This window comes from Pinus tabuliformis, chromosome 2_1 (assembly GCF_031772625.1).
Source record: "Pinus tabuliformis cultivar Carrire ecotype Pingquan chromosome 2_1, CPIR1, whole genome shotgun sequence".
In the NCBI taxonomy this organism is placed as follows: Eukaryota; Viridiplantae; Streptophyta; class Pinopsida; order Pinales; family Pinaceae; genus Pinus; species Pinus tabuliformis.
In genome coordinates, this window is record NC_142299.1 from 598,931,260 (window position 1) to 598,954,606 (window position 23,347).

The 23,347-nt window shown below is 37.3% G+C and overlaps 1 protein-coding gene across 1 annotated transcript; it reads right to left on the reverse strand.

The window, feature by feature from the left end:
- Positions 1-825: 825 nt before the first annotated feature.
- LOC149201879 (uncharacterized) lies at positions 826-1,806 on the reverse strand. The gene has a single exon (XM_089401397.1). The coding sequence runs from the start codon at positions 1,804-1,806 to the stop codon at positions 826-828; it is 981 nt and encodes a 326-aa protein (XP_089257523.1).
- Positions 1,807-23,347: the final 21,541 nt, after the last annotated feature.

Below are 23,347 nucleotides of genomic sequence, written 5' to 3' on the forward strand. Positions count from 1 at the left end.
ATATTTGAGCCCATCCGAGAGGTTGTGGGGGTGTAATGAAAGTGCATATGTGCTGCTCTGACTTCTTGAGGGGTAGTATGAGACCAGGTGATTGAAGATTTGGTTTGATTCAAGATCATTCCAGTGGCTTTTTCAAAGAGGATGAGAATCTCACGGAAGGTGGCCGAGTCCCTAACGCTGCCATCTAGGAATATCATGACATCATCTACAAAGAGCAGGTGAGTGAGGTGGTACAGATCATTCATTCTCAAGCCTTTAAGTTTGCACTCCCTCTTTGTTGAGGCAATGAGCCTACTGAGACCTTCCATCATGAGAAGGAATAGAAGTGGAGACAGGGGACAACCCTACCTTAGCCCTCATTCGACATGAAAGAACTGGGTTGCTGAGCCATTGATCAGGATGCTCTAGGAGACTGTATTTATGCAACAGATGATCCAGTTTATGAACTCATTAGGAAATCCTAAGTGGATGAGAATCATATTTATGAAGAGCCAGCTTACACGATCAAAGCCCTTGGCGAGATCAATCTTAAGAATTATGTTTTTCAGAGACTTAGATTTTATAGAGTGTATGGATTCCTGGGTTGTGCTAATGGCTTCATGAATCTGCCTATTATGGAGGAAAGCAAACTACTCGGGGGAGATGTGATGGGATAGAATGGGTCGAAGCCGATTTGCTATGATCTTAGTTATGATTTTGTAGATGGTGTTGCAGAGAGAGATTGGGTGAAAATCATTGAAAGATATTGGGGAATCTGATTTCGAGATAAGAGTAATGAAAGTGGTATTGATGGCCTCATACATTCCCCCAGATGTCCTGCACTCTTCAACTACATTGAGAAGAGTCATTCCCAATGATTTCAAAGAAAGCTAAGTAAAATTCAATAGGCCAGCCATCTGGCTTAGGGATTTTGTCTTTTTGGAACCATTTGAGAGTCCCTTCCAGTTCTTCTCTAGTGATAGGTGCAGTGATCTCATCTGTTGTATCCTGGTTGACAAATCTAGGAAAATGCCCTGCTACACAGATGATCTCAGCCAAATTATAGCCAGGCGGTTCCTTGAAGAGTTTTTGGAAGTGTGATATGCCCAGCTGTGAGAGTTGGTGAAAAGTTTTAGCAGTTCCTCCGTCAGGAGTGGGCAGTTTCCAGATGGTATTGGAGGCTTTTCTTCCTTTGGCAAAGTTTTGGAAGTACCTAGTGTTCTCATCCCCTGCTTTGAGCCAGATAGCATGACTCTTTAGTCTCCAGGTTTCCTCCCGTTCCTTCAAAATATTTGCTCTTTTGTTTTCCAGTTCAATCAGATAGGATTTGTCTTCAACACTCATAAATCCCCTATTGTTGTCATCAGTAAGTTCCACCAGGGCAGCTTCCACAGATGAGAGTGTCTGGTTATCCTTCTGATGTTTTTCTTTGGCCCACTTAATAGTGATCTTCTTGAGCTGTAGAAGGTTTTGACAAAAGCCTTCAGCCCATGTATGATACTGAGAGGGTGGGTTTTGTGCCCAATGATTAGTGACCAGTTCAATGTTTGAGGGATCCTGTAGCCATACAGAGTTGAACTTGAAGGGTGCGTGAGGTTTGTTTGGAGGACCAAATACTTCCAAGTAGATAGGTGAATGGTCAGATATGCCTCCTGAACCAACCCACTGCCTATAATGGGATAAACATTGCAACAATTGATGCTTGATGACAAACTGGTCAAGTCTCCTGGCGAGGGTGGCCTCCCCAACCCTTCTATTCCTCCAAGTAGGCAGGGGATTTATCATTTGGACATTAGTGAACTGGGCCTGATCAAGAATATTTTCCATAGTTTCTAAGAGTGGATCGATCTGAGTCGATGAGCCCCAAGACTCACTGAATCCGATAGAAAAGTTAAGATCCCCTCCCAATATGAAGTTGCAAGCAGAGGACAAGGATAGATTAAGGAGGTGGTTCCAAAAGGCCTCCCTTCCTTGGCACGACCCATATACATTCATGACCCTGAATTCCATTCCCAATTTAGCTGAGAAGAAATCAATTCCCATGTAACCCTTTCCTCCCTAGTTCGAAATGGGTTTAATGGAACGGGGGTTGTATCCCATGGCCAAACCACCAGAGCATCCCATGGCATCCAGTGCAGTGAAAATCCACCCAGGGAAAATAGCTTATAGAATCTTAGAAACATGATGTGCTTCCCCTAGGGTTCCTTGAATGAGGATTAAGTTGACCGGTTCCGCAGTGAAGAGTCTGCGAAGGGCTATTTTTTTGGGAGAACTAGCCAAGACCCTACAGTTAAAGGAGAGGCATTTCATGGGTGAACCATGTCTAGGGTTTGCTTTACTCTAAGAACCCGATTTAAAGAAGATTGTCTGCCCGAGATCACCTCTACCCCAGGGCGGAGGATGGCATTAGTGAGGTATGATTTGCGCTGTCTAAGTGGTTTAGCAGAGGATGCAGGTAGAGTCAAACCAAGGCTAGTGTATGGTTTATAGTCCCCAAAAGGAGTTCACGAACGAAGGTTATAGGGATGACAGGGTACAATGGGGGATGGAGGGAGAGAGGGGGATTTCACAGGGTGGGTGATGGGGGGAGTGGTAGAATCAACCAAGTGTTGAGTGAGAGGTGAACAGAGGATGGATGTAGGGGAGATGATACCATGTGAGATCGATGCATTATGCATATGCTGTGCATTAGATGCATTAACATAAGATAGAGTAGGGGATGAGGGAAGAGGAGTACCCGCTAATCGAGCCACTTCTGCCACTACCCGAGCTCGAGTTAGAGGAGGGGATGGAGGACCCGTAGATGTTCCAGGTTCATGCTGCACCAGCTTGGTTGGGGTCGCCTTCCGGGGAGGTTCTAGGCCAGCCGCTGTATGCTTTCTACTGATGACAGGAGTACCTTTGTCGCTACTAGCTTCTTGCCTTGCTACTGTCTCCTGGGCTTTCACTACCAGAGGGAACTCTTTGAATAGATGCCCAACCTTGTGACATCTGCGGCATCTAAATGGCACTCCCTCATAGTCCAGGATCTGTACCCGGGTGAAATTCCTCCACTGTAGAGTAATCCTTTTTTCCAAGCCCTCATGAGTGTCCAGGTCCACTAAAATACAGGCTAATGATTGGTTTTTGGATTGGACAATGGATTTGTCATAATCTAGAAATGTACCTAGGGTATTGCCAATTTTGATGGACACCTCTTCTGACCAATACTGTAGAGGTAATCCTGGAAACCTCACCCAGAGAGGCCTTGCTCTGATCTGCTCTCTTTCAAGATCAAAAAGAGGGCTCCATCTTTTGAGTAAAACTGACACCATCTCTATATGCCAAAATCGAGCCAGGGCCATATTTGTGTATTCTTCATGTGCAAAGTGAAGTGCAAACCATCCACGAGGCAGAGTTTGTACCTCCGGTAGCTGAAGGAAGATATGTCCCCAAATATATTTCACCCATTTCCCTAATCGATCCGCTGTATAGGTTCTGTCGCGAACCCTACCCACCAAAACTTTGCTTGCGTTGTAGGCAATAGCCCCCATGGTGAGGCCTTCGCCAAATTTAATAGTGAAATCTTTCCTAGATGCTCTGATGCACTTGGATTTCTTCTTCCCTGTCCTAGGCGCAGTAGGGTGGTCTTGTAAAGGATCTACTGGATTACTTGTTGCTGAGGAGGGCTCCGTCGACCTAACCCTAACAACATGGGTATCGAAACATCCCGATGGGATTGCGGATTCCTATGTTTTATCGCCTGTTCTGGGGAGGTTTTCTACTTATTACGATTGAGTGGCCTCTTCCAGAGCAGTTCTAGAGCAAGGGTTAGAGTTTTGAGTGTAACAAAGGTCAGCGAGGGATGTGGGATCGAAGAGTGGAGACGGGCATGAGGCGAGAAGGTTGAGGGTTGAAGGAGACAAGGGCAGATAGTCGAGGGTGGGAGAGTCGATAGAGCGGGAACCGATGCGGATGGAGCTGTCCTTATGCCCAGGCAGGGAGACAAATGACACCGTTAGCGAGTAGGATGGGGCAGAGGTAACATTGGCTGATTTCAGAATAGGGTTTGGGAAGATTACCTGATCGGAATATGGATCCGGTGAATAGTCCACTGCGTTGAGTTCCATTCCCTCCATTCTTATCCACTGAAAACGACAGTTGTACAGGCTAAGACCGGCGTGCTGTAGGCTGGCTAGGGAAACCGCTATGGGTGCCTACTATAGTTAACCAGGGTCAGAGTAGGATGTTGAAAGTGTGTTGTACAACTCCATCCTCCCTCCACTGTCATGTTAGCTACTAATCTATCTAGAGATATGTATTTTTCCTTAAAGATAACATTATTCATTGTTATTTAAAGTCCAAAAATAATAAGGAGGGGGATTGAGCCATATTCTTTGATAGTCTTGTTTTTCACCCAATCCTACCAAGAAACAACAAGGGAGTCTCCCTGATGCTGTCTTCTCAATTTGAGTCGATTATGCACCTCGTTCCATGCCCCTTTCGAGAAGGGGAAATGAGAAAATAAGTGTACCAAAAAATATTCCTTATTCTCGCATAAGGTATACTATTTAGGCCCCCTTCAGCCTCCTCTTCCTGATATTATCCCACGTAGGAACTTTATTCTTGATTAGGCACCACATGAAGAGATGAGATTTAGCTAGACTCTCGAGTTTCCCAAGGTGTTTCCACCACCAGATTTTTTCTCCCACAACTCGATCGATGATGAGGTGTAGGTATCAAAATTTGGGAGTATAATCCCTAAAGGAAGAGAAGTTCAATTGTAGCTCATTCTTGTTTTATGTCAACCTGATATGAGAGAACCTAAGCTTAATGATGTAGTCATTCCAATTATTAGTGAAAGCATCCGAAATGCTTAATTTCCTCACCAAGGCCCAACCTTGTTGATAGATTTTTGAGGAAGGAGTATCTGAGACTTGGTTGAGAGTAATGATCCCCTATTATTTAAAAATAAAACAACTCCTGCAAAAGTTGGTATCCTTTCCTAGCACCAAACTAGGGATCCTATCTGATTTTGGCTTATGTACCACCCCCCACTTTCCAAGCTAAACCTGGTTCAATTAGCAAAAATGATTCAATTATTATTTTCCAAATTGCATAGACACATGAACAACGTTTTTTTGGATTTCTAATTTAAACCACAAAAGAGTCAATATGGATATATTTTATTAGAACCACATTTGTCTATAGGTTGTCTATGGCTAGAAGTCTCAAGCTTACTTTTGCCTCCAAAGCCTTTTGCAAAAAGAGGAATATTTTTCAATCCTCACCCTCCCCATGCATTTGCAATGGAAATTATTTCCCATTTAACCAAAGGAACCACAAACTGATATTTTGAGCATGTCCATAAGAACCACAAGAAGATATTTTGAAGCTTCTTATGTACCCCTTTAGGAATCCATGAGAGAGACGTCTAGTAAACTAGATTTACCTCCAACATAGATTCAATGAGGACAAGTCTACCTAGTTTGGAGAGCCATTTCATGCCCTATGATTGTATTCTTTTTGCTACTTTGCTATCATCCAATTCCAATCTGACTTCCGATAAGAATTGGGTTTCAGATGGAATCTCAAATACTTTAAGTCATCAACAAAACTAGATAAATTAAATGGAATAATATTATTTAAATTTAAAGTGTCAATTTATTCAAGAGCATGAGGTAATAAGGATTGTTTTTGACCTATTTTAATACACACCTATTTCTCGACTAAATAAATCCAAAGTAGATCTTAAGAACCTGACGGATCGCCAGGCTCCATAAAAAAAACTAGGATATCATCTAAAAATAGTAAGTGGTTGATTGAAAGGTCATAAACAACCTAGATCCCTTCGAATTATGCTCTTATTTTAGCATCTATTAGTAGTATACTTAGGACTTTCACCACTAGAAGGAAGAGAAGGGGCAACAAAGGATACCCTTTTCTCAAACCTATATGGGTGTGCAAGAATCCATATGTTGAACCATTAATTAGGACCACGAAGGAGGTTGATGTAAGACAACCCATAATCTAGAATATGAAGGGGTCCTCAAACCATATGTGAGTTAGCATTAGATAGAGGAAAATCCAACTAACCCAATCACAATATTTTGGCAAATAAATTTTCATAGTCACTCCTTTATGCCTTTGCATATTTAAACTGGTCAACCCTTCCTGATCCACACCTACAACCTCATGAATTTTCCTTCCTTCCAAAAAGCCAAATTTCTTCCTGGATATGGATTTATAAAAATTTGGGATTGATTTGTTGATCTATCACCTTAGGAATCAATTTGTAAATACAATTGCACAACAAAGTAGGTCTAAAATCATGAAAGTTTCCTTGGTTATGAACTTTAGGAATAAGGGCAAAATAATATTCTTTGAAATTGGATAGAATTTTACTATATGCCCTTGATTCCTCCACCACTCTCAAAAGGTCTCCTCTAATCAAATCATAAATACCAAGAAAGAATTCAATAGAACACTCATCTGTTCTAGGAATTTTGTCCTTCTGGAGGTTTTGTAAGACTCACTTGAACTCTTCTTCTCAAACTTTCTCCTTCAAGAGAGTATTGTCATCTTCATCTATAAATATGGGAAGTGATTGGGAAATCCAAATAATTTTTGTAATTGAAGTTCTTGCTTCAGGATAGAAGAGAGAGCTAAAATAACTCTTCCCCATGTTAGCCAAATCCTCAAAGGAGAATACTTGTACTTCATTATGGTCCACCAAATTCCAAATGATATTTTCCATTTTCCTTCCTTTTTCATAAGTTGTTAGGTCACTATAATAGTAGTGTAAACCCCATATTGTTATATTTTTGCCCCACGTAGACCCCATATTATTATTGGTGTGACCCATAGAGGCCCACTAATGTTGTTGTTGTGCCCTTCCATTATTATTGTTATGTAGACCCTGATTATATGGTGACCCTTTAAAATCCTATATATACCAAGGAGACCTTGTCATTTGTATCAACAAAGAATTATTCATTTATGTGATATAAAAGGAGGTTCCCCCCTCGAGGAGGCTTATTTTCAAGTCATTGATCTATCTTTTTTTTTGTGATTTGGTTAGATAACATATGGTATTAGAGCTTTTGATCCTAGGGTTTCTGTACTTCAAACATGTCATCTTAGAATTTTAACAATAATGTTTTTCCTATGAGGCTTTTAGAAGTTGAAATTTTGACCATGTGGATCTGAAATATTGGTTAAAATTGTGTAAAAATTTCAAATATTTCTGCAATATATTCTAGGAGATATGAGTCAAGGAAGTTAGGGTTTTTGTATGCTCCATAGTTTTGTCTCAAATAGGTGTCTCGAGGAAAATCATCATAACTATTTTTTCGGGCTTCCAAATTGAATTTCATAAAACGTTTCTGAAAGTGCATATAATTTATTTTCATGGGTACCATTTTTAGGGTTGAAGGCTAAATCAGTGACACATGGAATTCCGTACAATTTCACTCTACTGAACACGTCCCTAAGGAGGTCATCTTAGGACATTTGGCCTAACTTTATATTGAAGAATCCAATATTACTATAATTTGTGGTGTTGGAAAGAGGAAATGGATGGTTACCATAGGAAAAAACTCAAACCTTGGGAGGCCGAAATTACAAAGGTACAAGAGTTTCAATATCGAGCTAAGAAAAGTAAGAAATAGGTTTGTACTTTTTAAAATTTGCATAACTTTTATTTTAAAACTGGTTTTAAGTGATTCAAAGGGAACATTGAAGCACATGTATCATTATTTTGTTTTAAAATTCCTCAAATCAAAAGAATGGATAGATCTAATAAGCCAACAGAAAGCTCCATTATGACACATGAAGAAAAATGAAGAAATGCAACATGACATATCAAAATTACAAGACCAAGTGCAATAAATTTCACTCTCACAAAGAGAAACAAAAAATGAATTAGATGGTTTAAAAGAAGAAATGAAAGGTGTCATGGATACTTTAAAAGTAGAAATAAAAGGTGACATGATTGGTTTAAAATGAGACATGGAAGCAATGATGAATGTGAATATGGAAGGTTTGAAAGAAGGCTTGACAAAGTTGTTGCAAGAAAGACTTCCTAGTGGTGACAAGGCAGTGCATGAAACTCATGATGAGAAAAAAAGGAATGTGAATCATACTTTTAGAGATTCTAACTCAGGAACAAAGATCAACCATATTCCGAATATCAACATGAGAAAGTTTGATGGAAAGGATCAGGTAACATGGATACTATAGATTGAGTAATTATTTGATCTAAACGATGTTCCACGCACACAAAAGGTATGTATTTCATCTGTATAATTGGAACCGAATCAATTTGTGTGGTATCAATGGATTTTTTCTCATAAATCATTTGTCACTTGGACAATTTTTATGGAAAAAATGATAGAACATTATGAAGATACAAAGAACAATACATTATTTATCCAATTGATAAATCTCAAACAAAATGGTTTAATGGTAGAGCACATTAAGGACTTCTGAATATTGAATATCAAGGTAATTGATATTCCAGAGGAGCATATGATTGATGTCTTCATAGGTAATTTAAAGGATAACATCCAACATGAGGTTCACCTTTAGGAACCTAATTCATTTTAAAATGCATTTAGGATGGAAAGAAAAGTTGAAAGCGAAATTATGGAAACAAGGAGGTCTACCACTCAAATATAAAAATTGAAGTGTTTATTCTCTTAGCCTCCCACAACGTACAAGGTTGACACCACAAAAACTAGAGGAAAAAAGAGAAAAATGGATTTGTTACAGTTGTGATACCAAATACACTAAAGGTCATAAGTGTGCTGAGAAGAAATTATTTTACATAGATTATGAAGAGGAGGAAGAAAAGGAACAAGAAATATCAAAAGAATATGATATACACCAGGAGCCAACCCCAGAGAAATAAAAGTGAATCCGAAAATATCTTGTAATGCATTGGTGGGAACTACCCTCCTCAAACTCTCATGATAGAAGGATATATCAAGAAGAAAAAGTTAACAATGTTGATTGATTCAAGTAATAGCCATAATTTGATTGATTATAAGATAGCCAAGGAATTTAATTGCTTTCTATATCCAACACCAAAGTGTCAAGTGATGGTTTCAAATGGAGGAACTATAAATTGCTTAGGGAAGTGCCATAATATCAAGCTAGTAGATATACATATTGAGTATTCCAATGCTTTCCATTCCAATGGGTGGTGTTGATGTTGTATTAGGAATCCAATGGTTAAAACATTTAAGGACAATAGATTTTAATTTTCAAGATATTTCTTGAAATTTTTGGACGGGAAGGAAATTGAATTAAGGGGTACCAAATGGAAACCGGGGAAGATAACCAACTCTAATGTCATGAAAAATCTTTTGAAGAAATGACAATAAGGCGTAATTTCACAATTATTCTCACTCGATATTGAAACATCGAAATCACCCATTTATCCTAATCTCCAAACAGTCCTATACAATCATTGCAAGGCATTTGAGATTCCCAAAGGTCTCCCATCTATTCGTGATCATGATCATGTTATTCACTTGATTCGAGGAAGTGTTCTGTAAAACATTAGACCTTACAAATATCCCTACGCCCAGAAGAGTGAAATTGAATGTATGCTTACAGAAATGCTAGAGGCAAGTATTGGTGCACAGAAGGATAGATCAAAGTGTATATGCCCAGATTATAGAGAGCTCAATAGGCTCACTATTAAAGATAAATTCCCCATTCCTGTCACTGATGAATTTTTGGATGAATTATATGGAGCAATCTACTTCACCAAGTTGGATCTTCATTCCTAATATCATCAAATTAGAATGAAGACTGAATACATTCAAAAAACAACATTCATAACTCATGAAGACCATTATGAAATTTCCATCATGCCCTTTTGCCTTGCTAATGTACCTTCCACATTTCAAGGTTTGATGAATTCCACTTTGAAACCCTCTCTTAGAAATTTTTTGTTACTATTTTTTGATGATTTACTAATCTACAACAAGTATTAGAAAGATCATCTTTAGCATGTTGACAAGGTGCTTAAGCTATTGGAGGAGAAACAATTGTATGCAACACCCTCCAAAAATTTAGAATACAGGAGAAGGAATATTTGGGTCATATTATATCTCATGAGGGTGTTAAGGTAGACCTTAATAAAATTAAAGCCATTAAGGAATGGGAAATCCCCAAAACCCTAAAGCATCTCCAAGGAATTCTCAAGTTGACAGGGTATTGGCATAATTTTTTTAAGAATTATGGAAAAATAGCAGCACCTATAACAACATTACTAAAGAAAGATGCATCTTTGAAGCAACTACGACCTTTGAACATATTAAAGAGGAAAAGTGCTAAGCTATGGTATTACCTACATCAGACTTCAAAAAAACCTTTATTGTGGAATGTGAAGCCTTAGGAAATGGAATTGGTGTTGTTTTAATGCAAGAAGGAAGACCCATTTCTTTTTAAAGTCATCCAATCAATGGAAGTTATTTAAACAAACCTATTTATGAGAAGGAAATGCTGGAAATACTACATGCCCTAAGGTAATGACACCCTTATCTAATGGGAATACACTTTAAGGTAAAAACAAATCATTATAGTCTTAAATAGTTTTTGGAACAAATATTCTCTTCAAGAAAGTAGCAAAGATGGGTCATAAAGATGTTGGGTTATGAATTTGAAATCTTCTATAAAAAATGGAAGCAAAATGTTATTGCAGATGCACTACGAAGAGGGGATGATGATGCGGAAGAATTTATTTGTGCTATTTCTATTATGCTACTTGATTGGATAACTAAAGCAAGGGATCAATGAAAGAATGATGAAGAGGTGTGGGCACTCATTCAAAAGTTGTAGCAAGATCCCAGTACATCTAATACATTTATCTAGAAAAATGATTAATTATGGTACAAATATTTCTTATATCTATGCAAGAACTCCCAACTCAAACAAAATATTCATTTTGAATTGCACACCTCTCCTTTAGGAGGGAACTTGGGATTTTTAAAAACTTACCACATTGTGAACATGGAATTTTTTAGGATGGCCTTAAAACTGATATTCATAAGTTTGTGGCAGAATGTTTGGCTTTCCAACAAAATAAAATTGAGACAATTAAAACCCCAAGTCTGTTACAACCTTTATATATTACAAGTTAGCATCGAGAGGAGGTTTGAATGGATTTTGTCGTAGTTTTATCCAAGTCCGAAGGAAATAGTGTCATCATGGTGGTAGTTAATAGACTTACCAAGTATGCACACTTTTATGCACTATATCATCCTTTCAAAGCTAGTACATTTGCTACTGTATTTATGGAAAAAATTCAAAAGCTACAAGGAAACCAAAAAATTATTGTAAGTGACAGATTTCCCATTTTCATTGGAAATTTTTGGACATAATTATTTTCTTGTCTTGGTACCCAATTAGCTCATAGCTCACCTTATCATCATCAATCTGGAGGGAAAACTGAGATACTGAACAAATGTTTGGAAAGATATCATCATTTCTTTATATCTTATAAACAAACACAATGGGTCAAGTGGTAACCTCTAGCAAAATGGTGTTATAACACTTCCTTCCATACCATAGCAAAAATGACCCCATTTATGACACTTTATGGATATCATCCATCATCAAGCACATCATTTTTAAGAGAAAATTCTAAGGTTCAAGTAGTGGAAGATCACATTGAGTATCAAAAACATATTCTTGAACTCTTAAAGAATAAACTGACTCTTGTGCAGAATCAAATGAAACAACACAAAAAGCATCATAAAAATGAAAGAAGTTTTAACATAGGTGATTGGGTATTTTTACGACTAAAAGTATACAAACGAATGTCCCTAAATCAAGCTAAGAAGGATACCAAATTATCACCCAAGTACTATGGTCCTTACAAGGTGTTGCAAAAGATTGGTACTATGGAATACAAATTGGATCTCCCTACATCTTCCTGAGTACACCTAGTTTTCTGTGTTTCATACTTAAATAAGGTTATAGGTAAAAAGCTTCAAGTTCAAACAATATTGCCAGAAATTGGCAAGGAAAAATCATATTGCATCCTAAAGAAGCCATGGAAACAAAAACCTAGCAGCTACAAAATCGATCAATTTTAGAGTATCTCAATAAGTGGAAGAACTTACCTGTTGAAGATTCCACATGGGAGGATGAGTATTTTATATAGAAGCATCGCAAACTAATAAATCATTGATGACAACAAATTGCTGAAGGAGAGGGGCATGTTAGGCCCCTATAATATTAGTGTAGCACCCATATTGTTATTTTTGTGCCCCATGTAGCCCCCATATTGTTATTGTTGTGCCCCATAAAAGGCCACTATTGTTATTGTTGTGCCACACATTATTATTGTTATGTAAGCCCTGATTATATTGTGCCCTTTAGACTCCTATATATACCAAGGAGGTCTTATCATTTGTATCATCCAATAATTGTTCATTTATGTGATGTAAAAACAGGTTCCCCCCTCGAAGAGACTTATTTTCATGTTGTCTATCTATCTTTTTTTTGTTTTTGCGATCTGGTTACATCACATATAATAATTTTGTGTTTTCATCATCACTTTCTGGCCAATTTTCTCTGATTTTTAGCCTCTAAAGCACTTCCTTCTCCTCTAGCAACTTTCTCTTCTTCGATTCTAGGTCGATGATGCTAGATTTGGATTCCTCTTAAACAAGCCCCCCTTCCTTTGTGTTAATAAGGGCAGAAAGGTCCTTGTCCACATTTATTAGGTCATGTTCATCCTTGACCCTCTTAAGTGCTTCCCATTCAATGGTGACTTTTTTTACTGTAGCTAAATTCTTGGAAAAATGAGAGGAAACAAATAATTCTGAGGATGCCTCAAAAGGAGTTCATTTGACGTGAACTAGGTCTAGGAATTCATCTTGATCTAGCCAAGTAAAATTGAGCTTCAATGGACTATGATGTTTCCTACCATTCCCTCTTATCTCTAGTAGAATGAGATAATGGATTGATTCGCCCCTCGTAGCAATTCATTTTCAAACCATGTTTTGACCTTCTAAAGGAACTTCATAAATTAAAAAATGACTGACCCTTTTATCAACCCTGGCCTCAACGACTTGCTTATTCCTCTAGGTTGGATTGAAATTTTTAAATTCAACATATGATAATTTACATTCCAATATGAGAGTGAAAAATAAATCCAAAAGAGTTTTTGGGCATGCATGGGGGCTGTAAACCTCAACTGCTCCATTCGAGAAATTAAAATCCCCACCCAAAATGAGATTATTAGAGTCTAAAATCCTCTTCCTAAATAGACCTTCCCAAAGGGGGTATTTTCCTTATATGGGTCATAGACATTCCAGATCCTAAACTCCAACCTCAAATCCATCAAAAATACATCTATACCCAAAAAAGAGTCTAATCCCCATGAATTGATCAACTTAATACACCAAGAATTCCACTGAATAGTCAACCTATCCGACCTTAAAAAGAGCCATTTAGAAAACATGGATTCAAGAAATCCAGTAATATTCTCCCAATATCCCATAGTTTCTTGAAGGAGTAGGATATCTGGGCAATTAAAGACGATAATTCAACGTAAAGCTAGTTCTTCAGACATGCTAGCTAGATTGTTGGAGTTGAAGGATAATACAATCATATGGGAATTCCGCCCAATTTTTTTGATGCTCTAGGTAACCTGTCAACGTACTATCGTTTCCCGGAGTCCATATCACAAGGAGCCTTGATTTGGGATTTTCAAATTTTTTATTTCCTACCCCACCCTTTACCTTCCACCTATGGGTGTGATGATGAAATCGACCCCCCAACAGGGTTTGGGATGCATGTAGAAGGCACACATGAGCTCATATTATAGTGAGAATGTGGTTTTAATAAATTAGTAGCAGTTGACAACTTAGAATAAATATTAGATGCTGCAGTCAAGGTAGGAGCCAATGGAATAGGACATCAGATATGGTCTATTGTTGGAAATAATACTGAGAGGGGGGGGTGAATCAGTATTATCACATTAATAAAACTTTTTCAATTCCATAATCAGATTCATATATGCTACTTCCACAACTTCTTAAGATTAAGTTAATCGATCTTCAATGAGTGCATTAGGACATTATCAACCATATTATCAGTTAACAGATGCAGTAACATAAAGTAGATCATCACACATAAGGCACACATATGAACACAATGATATAAGGTGGAAACCCAATGCGGGAGAAAACCACCTGCTGCAAGTCATCTCAATCTTCTTCTTAATAAGAAAATTCTTTTACAATATTTGTACTGGTGCAGCCTTATACCAGTACGGGAGCTACAACCCCCTTTGCTCTTGTACTAGCCGATCCATTTACTAGTACGCAGGCTACTACCTGCTACAATGCTCCAAGATTTCTTTTAGCTCTTGTACTAGCTTAGATACTAGTACGTAGGCGCCGGCCTACAATCTTCTCCCTCTAAGTACCACGTTTCATCAATTTTCATACTGGATACATTGAGGCACAACTCATAATCTTGAAAGGCCACATTTCATCCAATTTTCATACTGGACCCAACAACAACATTGAAGCTCAAACAACCTTCTGAAACACCCAATCAACTGTAGTAACTAGATCAACAATAATAGAACCAAACCCAGGATGCAACAATGATAAACAAAGATTTTAAGAGAAGGAAGCACCCTGCTCAACTGCTAGCCTGAGTCCGGACTCACCCTGCTCAACTGCTAGCCTGAGTCCCGGACTCACCCTGCTCAACTGCTGGCCTGAGTCCCTGGACGCACCCTGTTTAACTGCTAGCCCGCGTCCCGGACGCACTCTGCTCAACTGCTAGCCTGCGTCCCTCGCTCTGAGTCTTTTGAACTGCCTGCGTCTCGGCGCACCTGAACCCTTCTGCGCCTGCGTCCGGCGCACCTGAACCGGTTCGCTCCTGCGTCCCGGACGCACCTGAACCCTTACTGCACCTGCGTCTCTTTAGATATGAAAGATATTAAGACTTCAAGACTAACCCAAACAGTCAGATCTACAGATCTGATCGTGCGCCATAGCGATCATAGTCCATTAGAAGATTCGCCTTCATAGATCTGGACTAGATCTCACCAAAAGATATTCAACAAAGATGGTGCTTAATCCAAATGAACTCCTTTGCTTTATATAGGCAAGCTCCTCCCCAAAACATGGAACAATACCACGAGCCGACACCATAGAAACGCAAAACCGTCAGCTAGGTACCACACAAGAAACCCCCACGTGCTTTCCTCTGCCTTGATATGTGTGCACTGGGTGGACGCACCCCCTAAACGGCTGGCCTGCATCTCTGGACGCGGGTTCTGCATGGATTACCTGCGGGGACGCACTTTCTGTAAGGTGTACCTGCGTCCTTCATAATTTCAACAATATTTGAGCCTCTGCTTACAAAGAGCTTGCCATTTGATTCCTTTGAGCTATCCTGTAATATGTCACATCTGATATCTCTTCTGTAGATTCATCTGAATGTATATAAGTGAGATGATCTTCTATGAGAGTGTTGCCATCAAGTACAACATATGCATCATAATGCCAACATCTATCATCAACACGGATCTAGAAAGGGGTTAAGGGACCTATCCTAGTGAAACCTTTTCTTGACCCTTCCCCAATTCATTTACATAAACATCCATATTCAATAAAGGGGAAGACAAAAGAGTAGAATAAGTACCCATTAGTGTCACCGGCTCACCCTGCTAGGGATCATTGATCATCTCCTTGGGCGTCTCTTCTACCACTCATGTTGGAGTCTCTATATCCTTCGCCTATGGCGACTATGGGTTGTTTCTCATATTTTAACTAGTAGGTTCCTCCACAAGAGAAATACTCAGGAAGAAATGTATTTTTTTAAGCTCCTCCCCTCAAGAAATGTCCTCCACTTATGTGGGGAAACCCCCAAGTTCTTTGGATCATGAAAAAAGGTAGAGGGAATTCCTTGCCACTATTCCTATGCTTATGGCATCTCCTACAATGAAAAGTGACACCTTCATATTATAATATTTGATTATAGGTCATCCTAGCCACCTCCAAATTGAGATCAATAGTCATCCCCTCCTTACTGTCCATGTAGACCAAAATCTAAGCTATTTCCATTAACCTTGGGTTTTGGAAAGACAGATCAACCTCCAAAAACTTCCCTAGCAAATTACTGATGTGCTGAAATATCTCCATTGTCCGTAATTGAATTGAAAAACTAAGGAGGTAGACCCATGTGGGTGACATTTTGTAATATTTTCCTACTCAAGTTGAAAGGGGAGTCCATTATTTTAGAATAATATGTGAATTCTCGATGCTCCAATTTCTATTTAAAACCAAGTTTACCTCCTCTATGGAATTAAAACATAGATAAAACAATCCCCAACCTAAATATGTAATAGAGGGTAAGTATTTCATATGACCTCCCCATGTTAAGGAAACACATTTGCATAAATATTTTTGAGAGAATCTTTGACTTTATATGTGTTTGAACATTGCTAGATCTCCTAACTACACCAGCTCATGAAATTGGACATCCTTCCCTAATACCACCTTAAATTCCCCCCTTAATATTTTCACATCTGTACTTTTTCTATCTTGACCCTAATTCAATTTTTTCCATTCCTTGACACATCCATAGAGCCCCAGCCATCTTTGAGGTTTGGCCTATTTCTAGGAACCCCATCAACCCTCAGAGATTCATTCATTTTGTGAGCCTCTAGGTCCAAGGAAATAATGATAGTTCCAGTGTTACTAAGAAAAAAAACCCTCCTGATTTGCAATTGTGATCCACCCCTTGTCTTTAAGCTATGAAACCCCATTGATTGCCCTTCCACCATAGGATCAACAATGTGATACAAATAAACTCAATTCCCTTCCCCAGATAGTAAATTAAAACCCCTAAAAGTAATAAGCTATCCAAAAGCTTGATTAATCATATTATAGAGCATATAAACCTCCATGAGTGAACGACTGCATTCCTAGTTGAAAATTCTGTATCGCAAGGTTGTATGAATGCTCCTTCACTACGTGTGGAGTCTCAATATTTCACATCACAACCCACTCTTGTGGGTTGTATTATTGGGAGTCACCTATATGTAAGGATGGTTCTAATCTAGCAATCAAGCCACTAAATATTCCCCCCCTTTGTGACAGGCCTTCAAAATATTCTACATCATGTTCCCATACCAGATCCATCACCCCTTTCTTGAACCATTCTCTAGGACTCATGGTCCCAGTGCCACCTAGCTCTAATGAGATCTGAAAAAACTCTAATGGGTTAAGGGAGTAGTCCAACAGTATCTCATATGACCTAGTAGAGTCCAATGATTCCACTGTGATTATGTTCAATTGGTTCATTGTTGATTTTACAACCCAATATGATGAAGATATGGTAAAAATATTTCACTCTTACTCTCAAACATAAATAAAATATTTCAATTTATATTTTAACTATCGAGTATGAGAAAGATGTAACTTAAATAAACTATTTGAATATCTATATTAATTAACATATTTCAATACAATTATATATATCTATATCTATATATATATATAGACACACACACACCATGTCTAATTTTTCATTGCTTAAATTGCATTTTTGAATATATATACATGGATTCAGTACCTTCACAATCCCCTTGGATAATTGTAAACAACGTAACTTATACTTCAATTCTAGTGTGTGTGTGTGTGTGTGTATATTACTTAGCTAATTGATGGTGCTTCATGCAACATATGTATGTGTTATGAGGAAATGAATGGATTAATAACAATAACAACTATGGAACTATGGTCAGATTAGAATAACATTCCCTGACTTCGAAGGACGAAGTGTCTCCTCTTATCAAGTTAGAAGAGGTTTAATTAAGGAAGATAGTTTGGAATATCCTTCTCATATTGTCGCAGTTTGGTGAACTAGCTCAATATTTTGATCTTCATGCCAAAGGTCTCCATATTGTCCGCATTTATTGCACTTTTTACTTGAAATGTTAAATAAAATTTGTCACCAAAGATGTATAACTTTAAATTAAAGGAGATACATACTTATGAGGTGTAGGCTAGTTAGTTTGAGCAGGATTTAGTCAAATGATATAATACCTATGAGGTGTAGACCCGTTGGTTTGAGTAGGATTTATTCCCCATCAGTTTAGGTACAAAGCCACTTTTGGGGAATTAAAATATGCCAAGGAGCATCCAAGCTCTACCCAAGTTTGCATAATATTGGTGATAGAATTTGTATACATCATTATTCCATCCAGTAAAGGTTGACCTTGACCTTTTCTCAACATAGTTAAAAAAAATGAAAATTAGGAATGATACATAATATATACCATCATAGTCCCCTATAACATAGTAGCTATTTAGGTAAGTTAGTCAGAAAGCATGAGTAAGAAAAAGAATGAAGTTGTGATTAGAGGGAAGGCTTCCAACCATTAACACTTCACATTTCAGTTGACATCCTCTCTCACCTCTACCTTGGATTCTCATATTTGGCTTTGCTTTGGCTTATACCCAGCAAAGGATATAAGATAACATAGGTGAAAATTTCCTTGGCATATATTCAAGCATTGCTGGAGGTAATCGTAAACCCTTCCATTATTAATTTTTGTGACTATATTACTTCAGTCAAAGAATTAACAACAACATTGCAAAAATAAAATTATTTGTGTTACAAGATCACCCCAACAGAATAACATGAAGCTCTCTTTTATATCAACATCTTGGACACTTCTACTATTTTCTAACTTATGCTTTGTATGAAGTATATATCTTAGAGTAGAAATCATGGGCTAGTGGAGTTATATAGCCTTCTAAAATATGTTAGAGATAATTATTTCACAATTGAACCATCTTCCATCATCTATAGTATCTTCCACCACCTCACCACACACCGAGTTGGCTTGAGCATATTCAAAAGGGCAACACCGTCGTACATTATTCAAATGTGAAGGGGTAACATCGCCTTCTAGAATCAATATTTTAATTTATGTAACTGACTAAATTTTTTGTATAAATAGATTTTCTTAGCCAGAGGAAAATATCCCACTCTCAACTTTTGTATTTGTGTGTGTAATTTAGCAGTTGTAGTTGCAGTTTACTGTAATGTTTTCTTCTCTATTTCTTTCAACTAGTATCAGAGCTAGGAAGCTACATAGAGTTTGAGATTCATCAACGAGATATGTGTAGATCTTTGTGATATTTGTCTGAGGCTGCAAAAACTATCGTCGATATGTGTGTAGCTACTAGAGTATCAAGTAGCTAGACTAAAACCATGTTTAGCAAGTAAAGAGTATCTTCTAGCAAGGAGGCAACAATTTTTTTTTTGGTGATTCTTTGACCGATATCATGAAGGTTTGGAGGGGAGCATAAGTCTACTATGAGAATAATTTGATGGTCGAAATATTCACATGGACAGTATCTTGAGCATAAGCTATGCAATGCCAAGCTTTTTATTTTGCAAATATGGATCATATTCCCAGATACTATAATCATTTGAATTTTGTAATTCAACAAATGGTATGTACATCAGTGTTCTATGGAGAGTTTATACATGTATGTGTCTATACATCCTTCATTGAGATTGTCATGAAGAACGAATTATTGCAAGATTGCTACTACAACGATACACACTGGATCAAAGATTGCTACAAATATAGGTCCCTTTTTGTGTATACACCAAATTATAAATGGAAAACACATCAATCCTTGAAACAACCACATGCAGTTTGATCCATTATTATGAATGGGATAAAATTTAACTTATTCTCACTTTCTTTGAATTTAACTCGATTTTGAATTCTGGGAATATTTTGGAATCAGACAGACAAGAACAAGGTAAAAAAATTGACTTGTGGACAAGAAAAAGGTCAAACAATTGACCCAGCTCCTATCTATTAGATTCTAGAATATTTTCAAAATTTGCAATCATATCCACTTTAACAATGAACTAAAAAATGCTACCAAGAAAATAGCTATTCTGAATACACATAAATTAGAAGCTCAATATTCCAACCAACAACCCAGACACTTGATGTTTATGCACATATACCAAAGAAATCACACTCGACTCTAGTGGTCCAAGAAAACACATAATAGTAGTAAATGATAATTAAGTTGGATATTCCCTCTCAACTGGAGCCTGCATTAAGCACATAAACCCCAATTGTTAATTTGGAACTTTAATTAGATTTTTGCTAACAGGAGTAACTGAACTTAACTTTTTGGTATCTTATGAAGAGAAATGAGGACAAAAGTAAATTGTTTGATCTAGTTCCTATCCATCAAATTCCATAATATTCCTAGAATAAAATCTAAAATTGAAATAAAAATAATTGTTAGGAATTAGATAAAACTAACATTTAAAATCATGGTGATGGTAGTCTGAAATACAATCCACACTTTCCATGAGACAATTCCCCTGAAATTGTATGCATTTAGATTGACTCTAAGCATTTTAATTTCAAGCCCCTTGCATAATTTCATCATCGTTGCCCCACCTACAGAAATAATGATGCCCACAACCTTTGCCTACCTCTCCTTCTCTTAATATTGACATTATCCAATTTGAATGAACCACAATTGAATAAGAATGACCAATGGATTAAACCCAACTTAGTTAAGTTCAATAGAATTCCTAATTGAAAATTTTAAGATGGGAATTGAAACTAGAGGAACTTATTGAGCTTGAACTTCTACCTAAGGCTAGTGGCCATCACAAACATGATGGGTGGGATTAAATTTAATATTATTCAAGAAAAAGTAGAATTAGTATAGTACAATCCCTTTACACAAAATTTTTGACTAATTGTAATTCTGCATACAAGAAAAAAAGTTCTCCATTTTAGTTCCCTACTTGATTTGTGTTTCTGCAAGCATGGTACAAATAACAATGACAACAATAAAGTGAATTCAACCATGCTTACCTGCCGAGTGCAAGAAAGAAAATATAAAAAAAGATGGACAATGTTATAGGAGGTCTGCGGTGTCTACAACAATCATAGATAGAGGGCATTAACTTCTATAATGGCGATAATGATATGCTTGTGATAAAATGCAAAAATGTGGAGATAATTGATTAAAAATGAAGTAATACCATCTAGGGTACTTTTTACTTATGTAAATGATGGTACTTCATGCAACATGTGTTTTTGTTGTAAGGAAATCAATGAATTAATAACATTAATACATATGGAACTACGGTTTGATTATAATAACATTCACTCACTTGGATGGAAAAACTATATCCTCTTCTCAAGTTACAGGAGGTTTAATTAAGGAAGATATCCCACCTATGGCAAGAGAATGTCATAGGTGAAACTAAATAACATAGAGCTAAAGTTACATAGCCAAGAGTGCACAAACAAAAAACAGGCTACCATATGATTATGGAGGGAGTGAATACTAGTTAACATGTGTGATTACATGTGGTGGGATAGCCACACCATCGCCCCCTTTTAAATGAAATGGGAGGCAGCAGGGTGGTGGGCACCCCAACTTCCTCCATTGATGCAAAATACAACACCCCACTTGGGAATGTTTTTCTATGATAAAGAATAATTTTAATATGATCCCTTCAATTGGACCATGCCTCGTTACACCATGTAGTTTCTAGATGAATATTTTGTTCTTTGAAAACCCACGTTAGCCAGGAAATCCACCACCTTGTTACCAGGATGTTGGGAGTGGGATTAATGATTGAAGAAATGGATTGGATCAATATTTTAATGCGGGGGATGAGGATGAGGACCTATAGTCATCAAATATTACACAAATTTTCCATTGGAGTCACATTTAATGTTCTCCTAATTGTTGTAATAACCAACTAAGAATCACCATCATCTTGTAGTTTCGATTATCCTTCATTCTTAGCAAAAAATAGACCTGTCTCCAAAGCAACGAATTATTCCATACTATTATTGTTTATCCCACAATTACTAATATAAATAAGTAGAGCACAACCATCATAGTCATGATATATCCCTCCATAACTTTATTGGCATGGGTTCCCTTTAGAATCGCCATCAAAATTCAACCTTACAAAGGCTGTTGGAAGAGGTGTAAAGGTTAAGGGATAATAATTTCTTCTACTTATGGACTTGGTTTTTATTTGAGAAATCATAGACGGTGGAAATTTTAGTATGTTTAGAACCCCTATCTCATGTGGATCTTATTTCCAAGCCTCCTAAGTCCAATCATCTAATAAGATGGTCTTCCTGACATTTTCTCTAATGAGTTTCCATACTTGTCCTTCTTCAGTTTCCATATGCTAGAAAATCCTCTTATTTAATTTTTTCCAAGTCACCCACATTATAAATCCCATAACCCACATCCATGTACAATTAAGGACTGGATTGTTGAAAATTTTTGGGCTCCATTGCTCCATTATTTGAAGAACGTTGTTGTAGTTTCGTATGATTACCCACATAAAAGTATGAATTGAGCCCATAAATAGTCGGGAAAAGGAAAAACATTGAGTAGGTGTTAAATATTCTCCTCTTGAGTCCTACATAGAAGGCAGGTTGAAAGACCTTGAAACCTCTTTTTATGAAATTGATCCCATCAAAGGATATTTATTTTTCCATCTAGCCACAAGAATTGGGTGACTTTGAGGTAGTGACCTTGCATCAAAATTTTGCACCAAAGTAGCTTTCTCAGAAGTTTGTTATGACCAACGAACAATTTATAAGATTCTTTTAGGGTAAAAATTCATTTTTTTTTATATGCCTAGCATAGTTTATTATGACATTTTTCCATTGATATCTTATGGATTTGTAGTTCTTGATTTAGTATTTGTTATACTGTCATAGTAGGGTGATCAGGCCAATCTTCCACCATCTTCCATACTCCCCATGAAGTAGATCAAGGAGATGGTTTCCAAAATTCTGCTATTGTAGAACAATATTGAGCTATTATAAAAGCCTACAGTTCCCAAAACTCCTCTCGATCACCCAAGAGAGGCAATTGTTGCAATGAATATTTCCAAAATAGTGTAGTGTGACCGTTCTAAATTTCCCAGAAGGCATGGTTTTGAACAATGCTTTGATTTTCTCATGAAAAATTCCATATCGAGGAACCTAGGGTATATTTTGTTGCTCTTATCTTAGTCAATTGCGAAGAGGTTTGGTAGTACTTCTGGCTCCAAATCTATTTCCATAATTCATTACCTTTCATGATTCACCTCCTCTATATTTTATCTCCTATGGCTTTATGTCACGTATTCAGATATTGTATTCCCAAACCCCCAACCAACTTAGGGATACAGATATTTTCCCAGGAAACCAAAGACGATTTTCATTCTTTCTTGTCTCCTCTCTAAATGAAGTTTCTATACAAAGTAGTAATGTTCTTAAGGACTACTTTAGGAGATGGTAGTACAGATAGTTGATATGTTGGGA